We start from the raw sequence: 23,345 nt of genomic DNA, 5'->3' as shown, positions 1-23,345 counted from the left end.
ATTAGCGTATTATGACGTTTGGAGCTTGCTGGAAATCAAACATATCATCCTTAAAAAAATAGAAGAAAGCGTGCAAATCAATTACTCGTCGAGGACAAACCGAAATGAATATTAAACAGAAAAGCATAAAAAATGAAACTTCTCTGATCGACGTGTACGCGAAGATTTGGAAGCTCTGCTTAGTCATTTAATTTGCATCTGGCGCACGCATACATGCTTTTTTGACTTTGGTCACGGGTCCTCGCGCTCACGCATTATAGACGGCGCTTGCGGCGAAAGAGCTTTTTGATTTTGACGAAAAATGCGGCCCGCATAGTAAAGAACAGTATCGCAGTCTGTGGAAAACCACTTGAAAATAGCTCCCTTTTCGTTCAACCGTGAAAAGATTTCACATTGCACGACATTGTGTTTTACGTAATTCATGGAAAGGCCAAAAGATGAATGGTTTCCGAATTTCTAAAGAAATTTAAAAAAAGTTTTAGATACAATTCACAAGGGAAATTTTATAATGTGATATTTATATGTAGCGCTAAATGACTAAATTACTAATGCAGGACATACGTCTTTACTCAAAGTCACGTTTAGAGATCGCTATTTTTGCATAAAATTACTTTTTGTACTGAATTGTAATTGAATTTATTCTGGTATGCCCGTCATACTCAAATAAAGCTTAATCAAATCTCAATTGAATTCTAAGAATTGGAGTTGGCAATCGACAGGTCTTGTCGAAATTAACCGATGTGATTTTAATAGTCCGTAATGTGAGTAACGAGGATATAATCGGTCATGTAATCATTCTATGCAGTATTTCAGCAAGTTTGTGCATCGGCCATTCAAAAATTATCAAAAGTATAGCAAGTTTCACATTTTCAAAATATCTCTTGGGCGTGTAACATCGTTATTCTAAAAATGCACGCTGCTATGCTGAAGAAGTTCCCTGCGAAAATTTTCAATGTAGATTCGTGTTTTTTTTTCAAGCACTCGAAACCGAAAATCCAGTGAACGTTGTAATATTTCATAAAAAGTGACAAGAGATATCGATGAGTCGCGCGAGCTTGAAAGAGAGAGGACGACAGCATTATAGTCGAGTTCAAGAAAGAAGAAGTGTATGGTGGAAGGGGAATTCACGCGGCCGCGAAAAGATTCTGCCGCTGGAGGTTATAAAAGTTATCTTCGTCAACGTGCTGCGCGTTAGTGCTGAGGTAAAGCAACTCTGGGTCGGAAACCAATTTTAAAAACCAAAAAATAATCATGGTTAGTGTTGATGTGTTTACGTATTAACGATATATACAACAGTGGCTTTGGTATTACATCCTAAGCAATTCAGCACGTTATTGTGATTCGTTTTAAAGTTCTTGGATTATTAGAAAAGTTTCCGACAGCTTTTTTCATTGCGCTAACGTTGAAGTTTGAAGTATCGCATGTAAAAACGTCTTATCATATTTTTCTACTTTTTTCTTCTTGAAAGTAGTGTTATCTAGTAACTTCGGAATGAAATTATTTAAGAATATTAATCAATCATAATTTATTAAACAGGATTGTAGAAATTACAACTTACATAATTAAAGATAATAATTAAGATTTTTTTTTATTATATATTTTTTAAATTGAAATGAAATAAATATAAACAATGTGCATACGGAATAATTTTATAACATACTAAATTTTTATAAATATTTTTCAGGATGACGAATCAGTTCAAAGTAAGTAATAGTTAATAAGAAAGGCATTTTATATTTATTTCATAGTATTACGTTTGAAAAAAATAAATCGTGTTTATTCTATTTTTACACATTTAAATAAATTTTTAAATGTACCGCAACTGATTTTTAAATCTTCTAAAGTTCAATCATTGTTTTTTGTGGCTTAGTGCTCAGGCGAGCTTTTTCGATGTTCGACTCGACCAAGTCGGGCAAGATCGAAAAGGAAAAGGTTCGCACAATCCTGAACACACTCGGTCACACTTTCGACGATCACGAGCTCGACATAATGCTGAAAGCCGAAGACGTCGACGGTAAGTTCCATTAAGCGTTAATTACATAATACATTTTTTCTTTTCCTGCTGCTCTTTCGTTCGTTGTACGCGTTCAAATTCCACCGAAAAAAAGGGGATATTTGTTCTTATTCCGAGACAAGAGGCCACTCGGAGAGCTTTAAAGGAATTTCACGCGAAAGAATTTTCACGACAATGCTCCTGCGCGGAATATTTATCCTGAGCCCGGAGGCTCCGGTGGAAAAGAACCCCTTCTCTTTTCCAAAGAACAAAGACTCGCGAGCACATGCTAAGCTGATGTATCCTTTTGATGATTCTTGTTTCGATGAGTGCTCGAATATCAGAAATTGGGTCATAGAGCTGTACGGATTTTTTTCAATTTCAAATATCCTTTGTTTCATTTTCAACGCACAAGTTGACCAACCATGTTTTCAGTAAGTTTACCAGATAATATCTGCATAATTAGCGTGTGAATGGAAATTGGAATAATAGAACCAGATTACAGGCATGCTTTAATTGAGTATTCTCCGCATGTTTTTCGAGTAACAGCAGAGAATGAATTTAAAAAATTGACGTTTTTGCGTTTTCATCGGTATGCATTAATCGGAAAAAATATCGAGTAGAAAGGACACGAATCATTGATTAATGAAGGTTAGATATGTTAGGTTAATAAATCTCTAGTAAAAATGTAAGTACTATTATTGAGAGATTAATAGGATATTTGATAATCCACGGGTTCACAATTATTTTTATTATTTTTTTATCACTTTCATATTCTAGCTTCATTACTGTAAATACTATAATGTCAACTATAATTATGATTCGATTTTGACATAAACACAAAAACATAGTAGTTTTTCTGTCTCTTCATGAGTCTCCACCTTCACATTGAAAAGAAAATTTCAATTTTGCTGATCCTTTGAAAAGATGAAAAGATCTTTAAGGTGGAAAGCAAAAATGGAAAAGCGACTCAAGTAGAAGCTCAAAACAATGGCGAGCAAGCTTAGAAAGTCAAACTATCGTAAACGTAAAAGCGGCATAGTAGGTCGTGAGTAGCACGAGGAGAAAAAGGGTCAATATTGCCGTGTAAGCCGTACATGGTAGCGAGGCTAAATGACGTTGGGAAATGACTCGCGCGTAATCCGCAGAGACTTTTCTCAATGCTTGTTGACAATTGTGTAAACAACTCGTTGTGTCCTTGCACGCAGCAAGAATTTTCGCGAGCACTGTAAATAAATATGAGCAATCGGCTCAAATTTCACGCTTCATTTCATCCCTCTCTCGCTTGGGATACATGCATGTGTGCTAAGCATCTAGGTTTGCCTACAAGGTTTTTGTCGAACGTAGACACTGAATTCCGAGCAAATTGCTACTCTACATGTTTTAATAAATATCAGAAAAATCACGTCCCATTGGTTTATCGATTATCACTACAAATGGTCATGTAAAATAAGAAGAAAATGGCATCTGAATATACTTTTTTTCAATTTTCCAGTAAAACGTATTCATGTTTATGAGAAATGTCGAGACAAAACAGACACTTTTAATGATTGACTCGTACAAATTTCATTATACCGTTGTGATGTTTTTGGCACAATGTGAGAGAGTAAGAGAGATTCCGATGTTCGATCTTTTGTCTTAATAAACCTCCCTCGTAGAGCCGTGTTATACGACATTGTCATCAATATATTCATCAATAGATGTCCCTGTATTATTATCAGTTCATGTATGTCCCTGGAGTTGAAGTAATGTGGCATATCTATTTTAATTTTCGTCGACGGTTTTTCAAATCGACGTCGACTTTATTTTTAAGATATTTCATTCGAGCGCATTTTTAATCGATAAATATAAGCCAACCAATATACACATTTATTGATACGTGCTAGCATGTTGAAGTAAGGAGCTTGTACCTAAATATCCTTATTTCGAGAAAAAAATTGAGAGTATTTATAGATATGTTTGTCTATTTTTAATCTATTGTTACAGACAGATTCATGATTATAAAATAGAATTCAGAATCGTTGATAGTACAAGCTATTCGGAAACTGACGATAGCTTTAAATAAAGTTGATTTAAATTGAGTTAAAGAATGCCATCAAGCTCTAGTTTATTCGGAAACTAATAGTACGGAATATTCAATAATGATTACTTTTCAACTTGACAGGCAGCGGAGTATTAGACTTTGAATCATTCTTCCGAGTGGCATGCCATTTCCAAGAGGAAGATGACGAAGCTCTGCAGAAAGAACTTAAGGAAGCTTTCCGTTTGTACGACAAAGATGAAAAGGGCTACATTCCGACAAGTTCGCTTCGTGAAATCCTTCACGCTCTTGATGATGGAATCACACCCGACCAGATGGACGGCATGATTGCTGAGATTGACACGGACGGTTCCGGTACTGTTGACTTTGATGGTAATCAACTTTTTATATGAGAGAAATTTCGGCTTACAACATTTTTTTTTTAAATATTACAAACCGTTATGGTCTGTTAGTAATCCCATTAACTAAAAATCAAAGAATGCGTTTAAAAAATGAAACAAACCCAACCCCTGAAAAAACGAACAACTAGAAAAAATAAAAGCTTTAAAAGAAACAGAAACGCAACGTACTCTCGGTTGACACCTTTTTCCACGAGCAGTACACACCAAACCTCTTGCTTTATTCTACCGGAAACAATACGGTTCCACCAGAAAGAAGAAGAGAGTGAGAAAGAAATGCCGAGAGTACGCAAAAAAAAAACACGCGTGGAATTCCAGTGTGCACCACTTGTTCGTTTTAACCTCCAGCTATCCAACAAAAGAACCTCGATAGCGTTAGGAGGCTTCAAGATTTTTTTCTTTTTTTTTAATTGCGAGTCCACTTGTGCGCTTTTGTTAACCTCGTTTCCTCGAGTGCGTGTGCGTAGATGCCACAAGCCTTACTTAAAAAATAATCCTCTTTTCCATTCAAACATATATGAGTTAAATATGATTAGCCGAAACGAAATTGAATAAAAAAGCGAATAAATAATTTGCTATCCCGCTACATTTTTAACGAGCTCAGAGCGTGTTTTTATTTTTAGAACCGAGAGCTGAATCGTTAATAATTGATGATACCGTAAATTAAGTTGACCAATGAGAGAGACATTAGTAGCTTATCTTATATTTGCTCATCCTCTTACCGATTTCTTTCCCCGCTTCCTTTGCCATCGTTCTTGATGAGGAAAAACAGGGATCACGAGCACATATATACTTTAGTAGGTAGTGAGAGACGTTCGTTCAGCCAGCAAATGAATTCGTAATCATTTACGGCAAAGCGCTCTCGACGTTCTCCCTATCCTTGCGTAATAGATGCTTATGTATACCAATGGAGCTTACACGAGCTTCAACTCTCATTCATTTGCGAGATCTTCGTATCATATCTTTTGTTAATTATTGATCAGATTTTTCCATTATAATTATCGATCTGGTTTTCAAGATAATGAAATACATTCAAAATGTGTGCTGCATAAAAAATATAATAACAATAAACATAAGAAACTCCGACAAACTCGACACATTAATGAACGCAAGTTTAACTAATTTTTTTCGGTTTGCTTTTCAGAGTTCATGGAAATGATGACTGGTGATTGAATGACTTCAAAATAATCTTAATACTGATCGTGTACATTATTATTGATATTATACTTATTTATTCATAACTATAAGAAGAAATATATAATTTTTAATTAAATAAAAGAACATTATTACCAATTTTCTCTTCAGTAATTAATTCTTTCTTTTAATTAAATGTACCTTGATTTTGATAAACCGAAATAAAAATAAATCCATTAATTCACCAAGATATCGTGTAAATTATTTAGCATACAGCTTCAACACTGTGGATTCACGCTACATATCTAAGCTCTTTTTACCAGGAGCTTACATCTACGAGTATTCAATGCAATTTTGATTGTTGATTACACATACAGCATGAAATAAAAAAATGCACGGAATAGTCAATTTCACTATTGGACATTGGCAAAATGTCGTATGTACGTGCATATCCCAAGATTCAATACATAACTATTTGTCTTGCGTTTTCTAGAAAATAACAAAGAAAAAAACTGTACGCCCAACGGTGCATACATTCATAAATCAAATCTCAGCACAGAGCTCCGTATGCATTCTTCCGACGAAAAGGAGGATATGAGATTGAAAAAAAACTGCATAACGCGCGCCACGCACTCTAAATAATAACAGTGACGTGCTTACAGAAGTTATTAGTCTGGCGAAGAATCTCTACATCCGATTTCCAATCTTTCTCTTTTTCTCTCGTATACAAATACAAGTATACGCTCGTTAAACCAATATCAGCTTTATTGTTTTTCTTTCTTTTAAACCAACTTGAAAGAAACATTACGTAAACAAAACAAAACAAAAATCAGTCGCGTAATATTAAATTTCCATCATATCCTTGTTTCTTACGACTTGTACTTTCGCGTGTGTGTGTGTGTATAAACTCGTGGACGCTTCTTCCTCGAGAGGTTTACGATTCGCGTTCGCAAGCGCTCGGTTACCGTAAATCAGTCGAGATTATTGATCTATCCTTCGGTCACATACTGCACTGCATTGTCGGCCCCTTTCTCCGACTTGGCGCTTATCACGACGTAACATTTGCGCGACTGTTTCGATTTTACGTTTATGGTATTCCTTCGCGTGGATTATGGTATTCCTCTCACCCAAGCCACCACACCAGATCTACACCACTAGAATTATTAATGATTCACAAGAGCTGCTGGTATGTGTGAATTGCCCTTGCGAGATCTGTATGTTAAACGTACGAGATGTGTTCAACCTTCGTTACTGCGGATTTATCGTACATATGTGTGATTTTGGAAATTGGAATTGACGTTAGTATTTCGGAGAAAATTATATGCCACGAGTTACGTCGATTACAGTCAAGTATGTTAATGCCGTCTATATTGGATATAATTATGCACAGAATTACGCAGAATATTCAATATACGAAAGGTTATTCAAGACAGTATAAAGATAGTGAAATTGTTAATTCTTGACTCACGAAGCGCGAGTAAGTCAAGAATTAACAATATCAAACTGTCTCGGGTATATTCATCAAACTTCACACAGAGCAATTAATAAACTCGACTAATACCGGGTCGTACGTTCACGCTGCAGCTTTTACTCAGTCGCGACCTCAACAGAGTATTAAACAACAACCTCTCTGGAGACACACGTAGCCGCAAGAGAGGAATTCAGATATCTTCTTGCACTCGAATGCAGGAGCAAATTTCAATCACCGTGTGTGAAGCCAAGTGTAACGATCGTGGACGATATATATGGTAAGGCTCTAATATCTCTCCTCTGTAAAGCGGCACTCTGCCCACGTCGCAGCTAAGTGGAAAACGATCTATGCGTCGCACGTATTTATGCCTAGTTGCCATGTGCTGCGCCGTTCTAATGTCACCACCTGCATTGCATATGGACCAGTTGAACTTACTACATCTGACTTAACGTTGATATGTTCTACTTGTATGTTTGGAAATTAGAATTTATTTTTATAGGATTGATGCTGCCCGTTATATTTATTATTTTATAGTATAAAATTAACACGAATCTGGAATTAGTCGAGTTAACGAAAAATTACATAAAATACATTTTTAAAAGCTTCATTTTCTTGACTATTTGAATTAATGCAGTCCCGAGAGATTAATTACTATTCGTTGATAGATGTCCTGATTAATAGAAACTTGGAATAGGAATTATTTGTGAAATAATAGATTACAGAGTATAATGAAAACGAATGAATCAGTAGTCGAGTGAGAGAAAAAGATATTCTTGTATCTCCATCTTCCGAGAATCAAGAGAGCGAAGCTACAGAGAGAGAAATGGGGGGAGTGAAGTGCTCGCATCGAAACAGTTCCGCAAGCTCGCTCTACACTTGGGCTTTTCGCAATAATCCCAGAGCCGGTCGGTTAGTGAGTCGGTTATACTGGAGCGTCTTGTTTTCCCAGTACCGATAATCCAAGCATAGTAGCACGAGAGAAAAAAAAAACAAAAACAAACAAACGAAAGAGAGAATGAAAGTAGGTCGTAAGCGCGGACATAGCATTTCGAAGTTCGCGTGTCTCGCGCTTTAAACTTCTTTCTTTTAGCGATTCGCGCACGAGAAACAAAAGAGATGTTTCACGGAGGAACTGTTGAATTCTAAATTGTATTGTCACGACAGTTGACGTTGTTCATCAAGTGTTCGCAGCCAACCGAAGGTAATTTAATTCATTCGAAGCAATAGTAACGTGTCAGAGGAACAGTAATGGTTTTGTTCTTCCTCGTGTAGGTTACATTTCTAATACTACGAATTTATTTTTTCATTAGATCACTGCAGTCGCAAGCGACTTTCCGGAAAAATCGCTTAACCACGTGAGGATCAATACAGTCGCTACAACTGCAATGACTATCCTTGAAAAATTTATAGCGCTCGTTGAAAATAGCGATCCGTCATTAGTACTGGAGTTTTTCGTAGTCATCCAGACCACGCATATCCTTCAAAGTCTAATTTAAAAATAATAAAGCTTTCTAATAAACGAGGACGCGTTTCAAGAGTATCGATACTTCGCCTAGTTTTCGACTATTTATTACAATGGTTTTTTTTCTTGCTGCCCAACAATTTCCGCGCATTATAATTTTTTACATTCATCTTCGAAAAATCCTGCGCGATTTATCGTCTCTTTTCTGAATTGAATAAACATTATAACTGAGAGGAAAATTTCAACAGAGTTATAGATATTCCTTGAAACTGAGAAGTAATTAATTTAGTATATAACACGTAAGCTCACATATTCGTACGGTTACAAGTAAGTCAGATAAAATATGGCTTCAAAGCATGAAGCATCGATAAATTACCAAAGCAAACAAGCCCAAAGTCACGTTAAAAGTGATTTCACCTGACCTAGTCTTGTGTGTGTCTGTTGCTCGTTGTTATTCGCTGAAATATTCATGATTCACAATTGTCAGTAGTGCAAGTAAAAGTGTACTCGCATCCAATATTTCGTTCTGATACCATTCAAAGCAAATATACAATTTCAATTTGCGTTGTATGTCAACTGGATACTTTTTACACATAACTGTATCAATTAAGTCATCGTTTCGAAATATGCTCCAGTAGTGCGTGAACGAAATCACGTTTTAAAAAGGTTAGGATACGTCTCGCGATAATCTTCCACTCTATTTTTTTTTTACTCATTCGAGACGTGAACAGCATTACGTGTGCAAATGATAACGAAAGGGTGTCGCGTCTCCTTTGTGCTTTTCGTGCTATCGGTGTGCGCTTGCTCTATATCTCAGCGCGCAATCAAATAAGTCTTATTTTCCATTTCAGTGGTAGAAGAAAGAGAGAAATATATCAGCGAAATGGGCAATGGAGCTGGAAATACACCTATCAATATTATAGAGTTGTGAAAGTCCTACGCGCAGTAAGCTAGCAATTCAACGGTAAGACGGCAAATTATGCAGGTAATTAGGATAAAATAAGAGCAACTATTTAGACGTGTCGCATACGTTACTGATACAAGGCCAAGAGGTGCGAGAAACAGACACGAATGGGAAAAGGGGATTAATAATTAAACTCGTGGCGAGTGGTGGGTATGTGTTCTCCAACACGGTCTCGCGCGCGGACTACACCTGGGGCATCGATCGACCTCGACAAACCCCGTCGACCCCTAACCTCACTCACTTGCTCACTATAACTCTCTAAGCGCTCTTTGTCCTTGTGTAGCTTTCTTTCTCTCTCTCTTTCTTTCTCTCTCTCTCTCTCTCTCTCTCTCTCTCTCTCTCTCTCTCTATCTCTCTATCTCTCTGCTCCTCTCCCTGTCGAAAAAGTAATACGAATTTTTCGGCGAGACCATCGCGATAGCAGCGGTATCATAGAGATCGATTAAGAAAATCTGCGCGTGATAGACTGGCTCCAAAATGAGACATCTTAAATTGAATGACCTATTTTAGAAGAAAAAGTGGCAAAATTATCAAAGTGGAATAGTTATAAATGAAAAGGTTAGTTTTGGTTAGCCAGAATACATAGTTTACGATGTAATTTGTTTTTTCTATTTTTCATGGAAACTTTGGATTTGTAACTGCACTATCAGCGGTTCTGATTCTTATCATATTATCTCTACTCGTCACTGCTTGAAGACAATGCAAATCATGCTGTTTCAGAGAGCTCGATAATTACGCGACAGAGTCGTTATATGTAAATCAGGATTCGTCCATCGCACGAACAGTAGGCAGAGCATAATCGACCAAATACTGCTGAAGATAAAGGGTTAATCATGCCCCTCGCATATGTTAAAGTTCTGTTAAATTTGCAACCGGAATGCTATAAAGCACAGAGAGACTTGTGCTGGAATCATTATACGTTGGGTGTAATTCAATGAGCCACACGCAACTATAACGAACTAACATCAGTGCTAATGAATATACGCATGGGATTACGGCATGAGTTCCAATCGCATAATGTTGTTAACCGCTAAGTCCAAATAGATAAATGTTTTAGAAAATTATCGAAAAGATCGATGTTTCATGAAATTTCCGGGAAAAATATAGTCCGCGCATGCATTGTTGTACTTTATATGCATTATGTATGTAACATAAATAAAGACATTTTCGAGATGAATTCCATTATCCTGGCTCGCGATAGTTTATTCTGCATAATGAAATTCTTAAGTCTATACGGAAACCAGCGGAGCTAGCCAGAGCCCTTGTAAGCTACATATCAAGGCACCACCGGCTGCCTACGCGATATAAACTGTTCAGGAAATTTTTCAGCGAACAATTAGGACGTCTAAGGAAAAGGACCAGCGGAAGTCGCCCGTATTTGCCTTTCTATTGTCTCTCACTCTATTAACGTCATTTTCTACTCGCGCATGATTAATTTTATCTCCGCACTATATATATATATGTATCTTTTTTACGCGTGGCCCTTCTTCTTTCTCCCCAATCGATGCGTCTCATTACACGTTGTCAAGAGAGTGGAAATGATGAGGGTCTTGTAGGTCAAGCGATGACAGATCAATCTGCCAAGATTATTGATCAAGATCACTCGACCGAAAATTAGTTACGTTATATTGGTATTGAATTCAAGCTTGTGTAATCAGGGAAATTAAAGTTTTTTAAAGTTCATCAATAATACAAAATCGTTAAATACGTATGAATCTTATGAATTAAATTTGTAAATTGATTGCTGGTGTTGACCTAGATTTTCGAATTTTCAGATGATTATAAGCTATTAAATCGTCCCTTGATTGTACCCCTTACATTCAGCTAAGTGCTGCACATGCAAAGGTTATTTGATGTATTATCAATTAACAACGAATGACAAAGGTAGAGCATACAATATCAATTATACCGATGTAGAGCACAACTTTTCCATTCATAAAATGACTCGCTATCGGCTTTCGATTTTTAACGGATTTAGAACACACGAGTGATTAATTTTTCAATGCGATTCGCTTTGTCCGACTATATCTGATTTACACTACTCAATAATTTTCAATTTCAACATTTAAAAACTATAGAACAATACATTCTCCAATAGGAAATAAAATCTTTACAAACGGTGAAGCAGCATTTCCAAAGCAAAAGCAACGAGCGTATAATTTTTTACGTAAAGTCTTGGCAAAAACATATCAAACTTTTCACAGTTAAAATTGCCATTTAGATAATACAATAATACTTGCATATACCCTTGATCAATATGAGCTATTTACTTGCTTAACAAACATCCCTTTATCGTCTGCAGATTGTAATTTTAAGGAGACGTTAGAAAATACAAGCCCTCAAGGGAGAGGGAGAAGAAACTATATAGTTTAGCGTTGAAATAGGTGCCCCGCCCAGGAATGAAAAAGAGGTGTGCTACAATCTTAAAAAGAATTTGGCTTTACCTCTTGGGGTCGCTGAAATTAAAAAAAAAAAAAAAAACTAGAATCGAGCAGCTCTTGCTCTTTTCGGTCAGCTGTTGCTCGAGTTAATTACAATGCGTGTGCATAGTGTTGCCACTCGTTGCTTGCGCTAATATATACAAATGGTGTGTTGCATGCATAGACTTGTTGTGTAATTGCTGTACGAGACTACCTCGTGAAATTAATCGTAAATAACGGTAAAAGGAAGGCCTAAAGGGAAAGGAAGGCCGAAGGGGAAGGAACGAAATTGCTGCTTAACAATATATACATAAGCCCGCTGCTTAATTAACAAAAACTTCTGTTGAAACGTTGATTTCGAACAAAATACTTGTTCCAGAGTACGCTTAAAAGAACTGTATTTGTTTTAAATGCAGCTGATTTAATTAGATCGAAACTTACTGACAGTGGTAGCCTTCAATAAATGATTTTCTTTTTCTTAACATAGTCGAGTGAAACTTTGTTTCGCGCATTATTTATTCGAGTTCTACTTTTTTTTTTACATATGACTGTATGTGCAGAAGTTTCTTAGAATTGAAAAATGTTTTTTAAACTAGAATATGATTGTTCTTAGTTCTCCAAGTTAGTCTGAAAATACTACTTAACATCTGAATGCTCAGTTTGGCCATAGAAACGGTTTAGTTCGATAAATAATAATTCGAAGAAATATACACTTCTGCTAGTTTCTTCAGGCGTACATTTATCATGTTTCTATATATGTAGAAGGTAATTTCGTTTGGAGAATACTTAAATTATGTAGACTTTAGCAACTTTAAAAAAAAAATAGCATTGGTTTTTCAGATTTTTCTAACTAGTTCTCGTGCTTTTTCGTACGAGATTTCGCGGGATTTCAGTGATCTATACACTACCTGATTCAATTTGAAAGTCGGTAAAAAGTCAAATCAATCAAGTGGTAATCCTTTCGATAGTAGTAGTAGTATAGAGAAGAGAAAAAAAATTAGAACAGCGACCTCACGACGGTGGCGTACAAGCTCCCTACCAACTGAGACTAGCGTGAAAGAGAAAGAAGCATAGGTACGCTAACTAATCGGCATGCAATCTCTTCCTGTAAGCTACTTGTTTTACATACGTGTGAAAAAGCACTCTTATTTCGTGTGTATAGTAGTGCCACGAAAAGAAAAATAAAAACAGATAAAGAGAAAGAGATGAGGGATATTTATGTTTGTTTATTTTGACAAACAGAGAGAGAGAGAGAGAGAGAGAGAGAGAGTTCGTGTATTCATTCGTTATACCGTGTGACATGCACAATGATGATGTTCTTGGTTCGCGCGCGTGCGATATCGATAAAAATCTCGAATCACACACGCGTGTAACGAGAAATAAATTGCAATTTGTGTGCGCCGCGCCGGCTGCAACTTTGCTGCAGTGTGTTGCTTCGAGTGTTCGTTTTTTCTTGTTTTGTTTCTTCGGAGCGAGGTATTTCGATACTTAACTTTAACAGCAGGAGACGCTGGAGAGGAGAATTTGTTTGAAAAGTATCGATGAAACTATACTCAAGGAGGAAAAAAAAGAGAAAATTAATGAAACACTTTTTTAACTTCTCCTCGGGAAGGAAGTTACTAACTTTAAATGGCTGCTATTTTGCGATCGTTAATCGATACTTTGGTTGAACACTTGTGCTCGTAGTTGAGTTCGTGACCTCTAATATGCTCATTTCTATTTATCGCAAAATTACAGCTATTTTAATTATGACTACAATTCCAAAGTAAATGGTATTGTTTCTATCTTATGTGAAAAACTAAAAATATAAAAGAAGTACAAATATGTATACCATGAATGTTACTAAATAAATAAATTGAATAGAATTGCCTTACGTGAGCATTTGATTTCACATTGACTCGAAACCCTCAACCCTTGTATACAGAGTAATAAGTATATAAGCATGTACATATCAGTGATTACTTTAATTACAATGTGCATTAACTACAAAAGCCTATGATCTAAAAAATGTATGCAACGAGCTACCTAAATGTGATTGAGTGTAAATCGACAAATCTATAAGAAAATATGTCTTCTGTTTTTTTTTCATCTATCTAAAATGTCAATTTTTCTAAGTAACGGATCTAAAAATAATTTTAGCCTCCTTCTACCGACTATGTAATGGCACTTGCAAAGGATTATAAACTGTCAATCGTTTTGTTTATATACCTGGCTCAGGCTTCTAAAGCTACTTGTACTGGCGCTGCGGGCCTGTAAACACAAGTACAGTACGGTTCATCACCACACAGATCATTGTTGAAAAAGGGAAAAAATATAGCTAAAATATCCAGACTACGAAAAAATAAAAAACAAAAATAAAAAACAAAAATAAATATGTAATCGACAATTTATATATCAGACATATTTTTTATTCGTGTGCTTAGACACTTGTTAACACAGGGCACATAGTTGTGCATGTATCACAACACTATACATATTATATTTGCACGCACGTATAAGAGATAGATAAAGTAAGACAAAGAAGTTGTGAAATATAACACAGCAACAGTGTACAGTGCACATAAAGAAAGAAAGACACAGTGTTTTGAGGCAGATATAGTGTAACGGAATTTATAAGGATATGCAGATACGTGTACACCAATACATACAGGCGACGCCTGAGGTCATTTAAGTTTAAGTGGCGCTTACACACGAGCGCGCGCACACATAACCATGATACGTGTACCTATAATTTAGGAGCTGCGCTCTCATCTTTACACACGTGCCTGTAGAATAATTTCCATGTATATGTGTTTCGGTGTAGTTTTCTATATATTTGCGTGCGATAGCAATTACCTTAAAGCTTTTTGTTGCTCAGCAAGATTGAGTGATTTCTTTAAGTTGGCCTTGCTGGAGAAATACTCTTTTACAAACTTACTTATTCTATTCGTCGCTGCGTTTATTGCGAAACGCGCGGGTATAACACGTGGCACAATTCGTCACTCTTTTCTTTATTTTTTAGCTAATGTATTTTTATTCGTTCGGCTGGCGAGACCTCTCGCGATACGTTGTCCGAATGGGGATAGCGTCATTTCCACTTTTAAAAATGGTTTGGACAGTAATTCAACTTTTTTACGACGATCATTGAAAATGGGTCAATATCAAATCGCAAAAGCTCTTGAGCTCTACTAAAAATCATCAATCCGTGAGATATTGTAAAGCACATCGAAGTATTATGCAAGAACATCAATATTTCGCTAGAAAATCGTGTGCGCGCTTGCGCGTGCGTGTGTCTATCGTGTAAGTTAGTTACGCCACACGTTATAGCATATACGTGTGTTACACGAGCTACTTGGTCTTATATCGGTGAAATAAGTTTTCCGTAGACTGCAAAGCTATAATAGCGCAAACTCGAGTAGAAAGTTCAGCGGATGCATTTTACTTTAGTAAAAGTAAGAGTTGCACGTGTCTGCGTGTATACAGTTGGTTCTGAAAAATGCAATAGGCCGTTAGCGGTTTAAATGCACGCGGGTCAAGGAAAAAAACTCACTCGGTTTTTTTGCCGTATACATCCAAGTGCAATGCCCGAGCGATTTTTCATCGACCTTTCGTCGATGCGTGTACGTTACTTACACTCGCAGTGGCAAAGATTGGATTCGCGAATAAATTGAATCATTAGATATTTATCCGTATTGGCAACGTTTATTTAATTTAGAACAACTTTTAAACCCTTTGAAAGAGTGACCGAGCAATTCAATTTTTTCTTTTGGAAAATCCAATGGTTTTATTTGAAAGCTTTGACGAGAAAATTAATTGGTGCCGTGACGAACATCGAAATGATCAACTATTCATCGACAAATTGTGTACACTCGTCGAGAGTTAATTTTATTTATATCGGCAGCTTTATACCTCACCTCCTTACGGTTCCGAACTCATGCTTTCATAAATAACTTTGGCGACAATAGTAATACGTAAATTTGTCATTAAATAAGGTCAATCTAACAATTTCATTATTCAAGTTTAGACGCACGCAATAAATCATCGAGATTGAAAGGAATAACGACAATAATACGGCGTGTACTGCACTGCACAATCTGACAGGTAATAAAAAGAAAGCACCCTCGCAAGCGATCTCGAAAGCAATCCGCGGGCAATACCAAGAAAAGTTTGAGACTGTGCAGAGTAGCAGCATCCGATCGTGGTGCGATGATCGCACTTTGATGTAACATTGTTGGCCCCGCGCAAACAACTTTAATTGCGCGCAAGAGTTACACGTTAGCAGAAAGCGCTCTTCATCGTCTTTCCTCCTCTGGCCATATCGATTTTACCGCCGCAGCTTATTCGCCTTAGTTTCGAGCTTCCCTCCCTTCGCTAGCGCTTCGCTTGCGATCATTAATCTAGCTGCCGCTCACCTCGCTCGATCGGCTGTGGCTCGCCTAGCAAACAAATAACATTGCTATGCGCTCTTTGAGTGCAAATATTCGCCGGTATCCCAAGTCCTATGTATAAAGGGTGTCAGTGTGCCAGAGACAAAGAGAGGGCATTCGATTAGTCGATGGTTTATTGGATAAGGCTTTTTGGACGATCTATCGTTGGTGATATGCTCCATCTGGTCTTGAGAATCTTCGATTAAATGAAGGGTATTTAAATATTCGGGACGTCAGTTTGGTTCATTTGTAATTTTATCACGGAAGTCCATACACTATTTTTCTAAAGGGTTCTCTAAGAGATAGAAACGATTTTATTGTGTCACTTTCAAAGGCAATCATGCTACGCGTAATTAGTTCATCCTCGCACTAACAAACTACAAACTTCATCGAGCGTACAACCACGATTGGTTCTTACAACTTTCAAATTTCTTATTATCGAAGAATTTTCGTGACCTACATTCACGCAAAGATTCTATATTCTCAAGTCGATCGTTTATATCACGACAAAACAACAGCGACACTGCCAACCTAAAAGTAACGCTGTAATTTCCCACGACAAGCAGTTCAATTACACGCTTTTGCTCTGACAAAATTAGGAGGTACCAAGAGAGAATTGGGAACACGCGCGCGCAACACAATGTAACCTTTGCCAGCTATAATCCAAGCACGAAAACGAAAGGATGCACATGCCGCGCAAAGGATAAGGAGTAAAAGTGAGAAAGAGAAAGAGCGCAAAGCGTTTCGCCTCGTCTCGCTTGCACCCCCCGCGAGTGAGCGAGCTTGGCCGCGCGCGAATCGATAAAACGACTTTCACCCGCTTGCAGCAGTAGCGGCAGCAGCGGCAGCAGCGGCGGCGGCTCCCAGATTTTCACGGATACGCCCGCCATCACCCCGACTGCGATGTACTTTTTCGGAGTTTTCCCCGACGTCTTGCGGCTGTGCTATTTCGGTTTCGATGAAATTTCTTGTTTGTTTCTTGGCCGATTTGCAGTGTTGACCTATCGATCGACTTTTATATTTTCAATCAATTATGTAAATTAAGATTTCACCATCGCAAAAACTATCACATTATATTTGAATGAAATTACGTTATGTAGTATATCTTTTGCTATAATTACAAAGAGTTAATCTTCCCGAGTCAATGGTTCCCGAGACCATACATCATACGGATAATTATAATTAAACGCTTTTTTATTTCTATATCGAATAAGCGGTTTTTATACTCAATAGATATAATTGCTAGCCAATTAATTTATTTATCCACTCATACTTCATAACCAATCGAACTCATTATCAGATGAAATCGAATATAATACCAATGAAAAGATGCTCGTTGATATTCCGTTCTAAATATATTAAGCAATTTTTTCGTAAGAAAAAAAGCACCAAAGTGTCATTATAGACCTCTTAATGACGAAAAAAAATGGTTATGACTATTTTCCGTACTTGCCTTCGTATATAAATAACGTTCTTTTTGGCTTTCTACCGCGAATCGGCTTAATATTAAGGAGAAGATTACAAAAAAGCGCCTATACCGCACGTGGAAGGATAAAAATGTGGATCGTTTATAAATTTCTCTTTTATCTGACTCTTTAAAGAAGCCTGTTCTCCGGCCGTAAGTAATCGCGCTCGTTAAGATCTGCGCCCGAGCTCTTGATCACCGAGTCACTACACCATGCCCGCTCGTCCTCGATTTCGGGGCTTTATCCCGCTGGGGTAATAAGCGCCCCCTCTCTACGAATATATATATATATGTATATATGTATGTGTAAGAAGGAGGGAGCGATTAAGCTGCACCTGCGAATGTTTGTATCGAGGAAGCAGTTTCCGTCCAAAAATGGAAATGAATCTTGCTTCGGCTCTTGGAATACTCAATGAGATCCTTTTCGTGGCCTTTCTCGTCTTTTCCTTACCTCTAGCCCTATCTATCTCTTCCCGGCTCGATCCATTGTCGATCGTTGACGTTTAGTCGATTGCGTTTCAATTTATTTGCGAAAAGTCAACAATTTCATCGATTTCACAAAGCTTTTTTATTTATCTTTCTCCCGATATTACTTTACTTTAGCTGCGAGAAATTCCTGTTGTGGTATAACATTACTTGAATTATACTTTGATACATTTTTAAGGAAACCTTTTCCTATTGAAGAAACGTTCTATTATTATTTCATGCCAACAGGGAATTACTTGCGTTACATAATAAATCTGGTGTTATCAAGACGTAAACAAATTTTATTTCCTAATATTGCTGAAAAAAAAATATATATAAAGCCTCTGACATTAGATTATACAATAACTTTATTTAAATATACATCTTAGTTAAAGTTTTCGCGTTAAATTGCAAATTTTTTTCCATCAAATAATTAGTCTTCAATCAAAGTTAAAGAAAAATAACTTTAAGGGTAAGCTTGATAAATGAAATCGCCAAAATCTGATTACAAAGCGTTACATGCATATGTATACTTGGCGAAGAAGAGCGCGCTTCAAGATTTTTTTTTTCTGGGGCATCAACGACAAAAGGCTTCATTAGCGACGTGGACTATCGTTGGATCACGATAAATGACTTTGCCTTCAATTAAAGTTTCTTAGCGAAGGCGCGAAAGAAAAGTGAAATAACCACGTGGTATCTAAAGACGAGTTCCAGTTTCTCCCCCTTTCGATCTAAATAAATTTTTAAACTACCGATCTTATGAAATTACAAGTTTGTTGCACGGGACTTTCAAGTAAAATAACATAGAAAGTTTTAGGTGAATTGATAAAAAGTATAATTTATTAATTATATAATCATTGACTTCTTTTTTCGTTTTTATTGTCAAATTTTTTCTCTATCGTGAGCTTAATCCTAACCAATTTATAACAATATTTTATAAATCACGACGTGATTTATCGTTACACAAATAACCATAGAAAATAATACAAAGATTCATCGCCACTCTATAGATCATAAATAGAGTGGAGAATATATATGGCGTGATAATTTTAAAAAAATTAACAAACCAAACTGATGTAACTGTTATCAGAAAATGAGCATCGAGATCGACAATATATCCTGTAAGTATACGAATATGCAAATTTACGACCCCGCGATTCTTACACGAAAACACAGCTCACACTGACATTGAAAAATATTCAGCGCAATTTTTATTTTTACTATCGCACGTCTTTGTATTGATATGATCTTGGAATAATCAAATGGTGTTAACCTTTGAATTTACTTGGCTTATATGACTAGAACTAAAATATATCGTAAAATTAAAAAATTACGATAAGAAATGTCAAGAGTGACTCGCGTGTGAAACGATATAACATTGGATCGAGCTGTACGATTGCGCACATGGCGTTTTTACGCCTGAAGGTTACGCATACGATATAAAAAGGAAAAGGGAGAAATTGCTGCGCTGCGGGGTGATCGCTCGCGCACCTCGCGTTTGCTTTTGAAAAGTAAACGCAAAAGAGCACAACTCGTATATCAGTCGCCTCAGGGCGCATATGCAGATATACATATGCGTGTCTTCGTGTATGTGTACAGGTGTGTTTACGTAGTGGATGGCAGGAAATGTCAGTTGACCAGAGCAACGACGCACGCGAAGACAAAAAAAAATGGGAAACGGACGACGATTTCGGTGTGTGTCTAGATAAAATTGCGCTGTAACACGTTCTCATTATTTACGGCCTTAACTGGCATTATAATGCGGCTTTACTCTTTTACGTCGTTGAATTGTAGATGGTTGAACGTTATTTAAGCTTTTATGGTAATTTTTTGTACGATCCATCTTTTTCTCGTATTTATATGGATATTTTTTAAGCTCGTTTTTAATGATGCATCTATATTTAAGCCGAAAATAGATGCTGAGAATCCAGCGAAATCAGCTTAATGAGCTTAATATTATATGGGATGAATATGAAAAGGTAAATTTAAATCAGTAATCAAATACTAATGATTCGTATAAATTAAAGCTTAAAAATACTTGTTTTAATGATAAAACTCAATTAAATGTCGAAAAGATGAATCAGAATTTTTCTCGTACATCAGGTCCTAAGGACAATCTTGACGCGATATTCCTTTATCGAATGTAAGATTTTTAAGTACATCCATCTCTCAGAATGTATCAACTCAACCTTATCAGTAACATTCCACTTAGATGATGTGTATACACACACACTTCAGGTAGCTAGTGCGCTTGTATAATAAACATACAGGGTATAGAAGATAATAACCAGAGATCTTTGAACTGTATATCACAACGCTCAATACTTCACACTTTTGTTGTATACACAGAACATTATCGGTGCCAATATCACGATACTGAGTGTGCTTTATCGACGATCATATTGTATAATCATAATAATGCAATATGTCGGAAACGGTGATAATTATGAGAAAAGAAAAGAAAGATAGCATGCGACATTACCTTGCTTCTATTGCGTGGTGTAAAGTCTTCCTTGCTAGGCTTCCTGCGTTTATCCTTGAGGATCATCCTCGCGGCGGCGAACGCCATCTTTGCTTTCGGTTCTGTTTTGTTTTCTTGTTCTTTCTGGCAAAAGAAGTTTACAAAACAGCAGCAAAACTTCGCTTCGAGACGTTCAAATCACAGCAGAGCTTTTTTTGTCGAAATTGTTCTTCTACGTACACGCAATTAGAAAATCAAGTGGAAGCTCGACGATATGTCGCCCAGCAGTTGCAGTAGCCCTGTTAACTCTTCCGATCCGCATTTGCCGTTGAAATCTACTTTCGTGAGAGATGACTGCTTCTATGTGGGTATGTATATTTTTTGTTAGTACTTGTGGGATTATTGACGTTTGAGGTTTGTGAAGAGAAAAAGACAAATGCTGCTGTTGTGACCCTACGTTGCGCGCGATTTCGCTTTCGGCTGGATCTTCATGATTTTCGCCTGATCGACGGCGAAACTTCGCTACTGATATACGGCCATGAATCTAAAAGAGAAATCATCTGTCGTAGATTTGTTTTTTATTTTTCTATTGTTGATTTTCTAGATGCTAACCATTTGTATATTTTAATCTAATGGTGTTTCCACTTGAATGACAATGTTACACAAAAACTTTTGTAAGAAAATTGTTTTTAGTCAGTTTTTTTTTCAATGTCAATGTTAGCGATATAGAAAAAAATATAACCATTTATATCTGTAGATTATAAATCAATGACGTCAGTAAAAAGGTAACTTTTTTAATGTAAAATATAACGACAGGTCTATTTAATAGTCTCTGTGACCTTAAAAAATCGAGATAAAACTGAGAAAAACGTTACGAATATTTTCTAATCATAAAACGGGTTAGGTCGTTAGAAATGCAAATTTCGCGCATTCGCTTGAAATGAGTGACTCTTTCCAAGTAAAAGACAATTTACACCTGGTAATCAAAGGGTAACTGAGCTAACCAGCTACCTAGCTGATGGAGAGTTTATGGTCTTTTAGCAAGTTATTGCACGAATTAAGCTGAAATTCCGCGTAAATAAAACATCGTAAATAACAGGTATAGCTTAAAAAGCTTCATTTTAAAATGTCACCATTTTCTAGTATAATCCTTAGAACAATCTTGAATTTATCCTCCTAAAGTTAAAAAGAAGTTTAAACTTTAAATTTTTTATACGTTGGCAAAGTATTATACTCGAAACTGAAAAAGCTTTTTAATCTTTCAAGCTTAAATCCCTTTTCTAATGATCGCTAATGAATTCTCAAAAAAAAAAAAAACCTTGATAAGTTTAAATCACTGTAATATATTTTTTTTAGAATCATCTATTTTCGTACTCCCACGTAAAGATAACCGAAGTAATTCCATCAAAGTTAAAATTGAAGTAAACTTCGTTGTTACACAAAATCCCATGCATCACGAGGCATCCAAATTTTGACTTCGTCCTTTGCGCGTGTTCGAGGATAAACCACCAGCAGCCCTAATTCCGAACGGGAACGAAGTGGTTTGTGCCCTCTCGAGTAGTAGTGCAGTAACGTCGGCTCGAAACTCCCCTAATTGAGTTTCGTGCAGCCGACGCCTCTCTCTACGCTAGAGTTTGCGCGTGCATACACACACGCACAGGCTGCTGGACCGAATCTACTCTTTGCGAACGTTAGCGTTTTCGCGCAATTAACGCTGATTACGGCAACTTTTTCTCTTCTTGCGGTCGGTAAAGAACTCCACGATGTTAGTTGGTGAAAGGGATGATCTTATGCAAATACGAGATGACTTGTAATTGATAATATGAATTCTCACGAGAAGAAAGTATATTCCTCTCGATTTGAAAGCTATAAAATTCAAAATTTTCTGTTGCATTTTTATCGGTGTTTATTTCATCAACATTCATTTGTTTTCTTTAATGAATCAGCTAATCTGCCTGTATTATACTGGCAATATTAGCAAAGTTTCACTTAGTTTTGCTTGGAATTCCACAAACCTATTTCTTCTAAAAATGTAGCTTCATTCACTTTGAAAATAGCAAGCTTAAATATCGCTTTCTGATTTATAATGCAGTTTCATTGCTCGATCATTCAACGTAACGTTACAGATGAAAAAAATTTATTCATCGTCTTACTTGACAACTTGTTAATTTTTTTTAAAATTAATTTTCCTTTGTTGGCTGTTCTCGCCTATCATAGTTTTATCATAGTTAAAGCTGTGCTCGATTCATAGATGCATTACAGAAAGAAAACAAATTTTGATATTTCGTTAGCGGATTCGTTAATTTTTTCAGATAATTTATTATGAAAAAACACTATGAAAAATAAATGAAACATACCAACACAAATTAAAAAACCAATTTAAAAAATAACAATTCGAAAATGTCGTGGACGACTAGCCTTATTATTATGATTCAATCTTATATACCCTGCTCCCAATCTTTAATCCGCAGTAAGCTGGTAATAAGATTATATACATTATTTAGTTTTACGGTATCCTTTTTATCATTAATTTTATGGAGAAACCTTAAAATTTTACAGTTTAAAATATTAAGAAGTAGCATTTTTTAGACCAAACGCTTCTACCAGTTAGATTCGAAATCCAGAATGCTGGCGCCGATCCAATCAAACTCGTGATTAAATTTTC

At 36.4% G+C, this 23,345-nt stretch overlaps 2 protein-coding genes across 5 annotated transcripts in view; one reads left to right on the top strand and one right to left on the bottom strand.

Annotated features, from left to right (window-relative positions):
* The window catches only part of LOC131662893 (calmodulin-A-like), a 102,429-nt gene that overhangs the window by 29,770 nt on the left and 49,314 nt on the right, over nucleotides 1–23,345 (bottom strand). For 2 of the 4 annotated variants that reach the window (XM_058932868.1, XM_058932867.1), the window contains exons 2-3: nucleotides 20,702–21,224; nucleotides 14,092–14,133 (exon numbers count right to left, since the gene is read on the bottom strand). The exons of 1 other annotated variant lie outside the window; for it this stretch is intronic. In XM_058932868.1, the coding sequence (XP_058788851.1) occupies nucleotides 14,092–14,133; nucleotides 20,702–20,788 (129 nt within the window). In that variant the 5' untranslated portion in view covers nucleotides 20,789–21,224. The remainder of the gene's footprint in view (nucleotides 1–14,091; nucleotides 14,134–20,701; nucleotides 21,225–23,345) is intronic. One more of the 4 variants, XM_058932869.1, reaches the window with a different exon arrangement.
* On the top strand, nucleotides 1,122–5,789 carry LOC131662894 (troponin C-like). The gene is made up of 5 exons (XM_058932872.1): nucleotides 1,122–1,254; nucleotides 1,685–1,703; nucleotides 1,871–2,014; nucleotides 4,158–4,406; nucleotides 5,577–5,789. Exons 1-5 carry the CDS (start codon nucleotides 1,252–1,254, stop codon nucleotides 5,603–5,605), a joined length of 444 nt encoding a protein of 147 aa, XP_058788855.1. The 5' UTR covers nucleotides 1,122–1,251; the 3' UTR covers nucleotides 5,606–5,789.

The sequence above is a fragment of the Phymastichus coffea genome, unplaced genomic scaffold (genome assembly GCF_024137745.1).
Source record: "Phymastichus coffea isolate CEN01 unplaced genomic scaffold, Cenicafe_Pcof_1.1 PCOF00028, whole genome shotgun sequence".
Taxonomy (NCBI): domain Eukaryota; kingdom Metazoa; phylum Arthropoda; class Insecta; order Hymenoptera; family Eulophidae; genus Phymastichus; species Phymastichus coffea.
The sequence above is the reverse complement of the archived record's forward strand: the minus strand, read 5'-3'. Positions and strand labels throughout refer to the sequence as shown.

What these genes read in the sequence shown, in the direction of transcription:
- LOC131662894 (XM_058932872.1), top strand. An exon ending in GAAAGCCGAAGACGTCGACG is followed by an intron (nt 2,015 to 4,157) that starts GTAAGTTCCATT and finishes TCAACTTGACAG; the next exon opens with GCAGCGGAGTATTAGACTTT. An exon ending in CGGTACTGTTGACTTTGATG is followed by an intron (nt 4,407 to 5,576) that starts GTAATCAACTTT and finishes TTTGCTTTTCAG; the next exon opens with AGTTCATGGAAATGATGACT.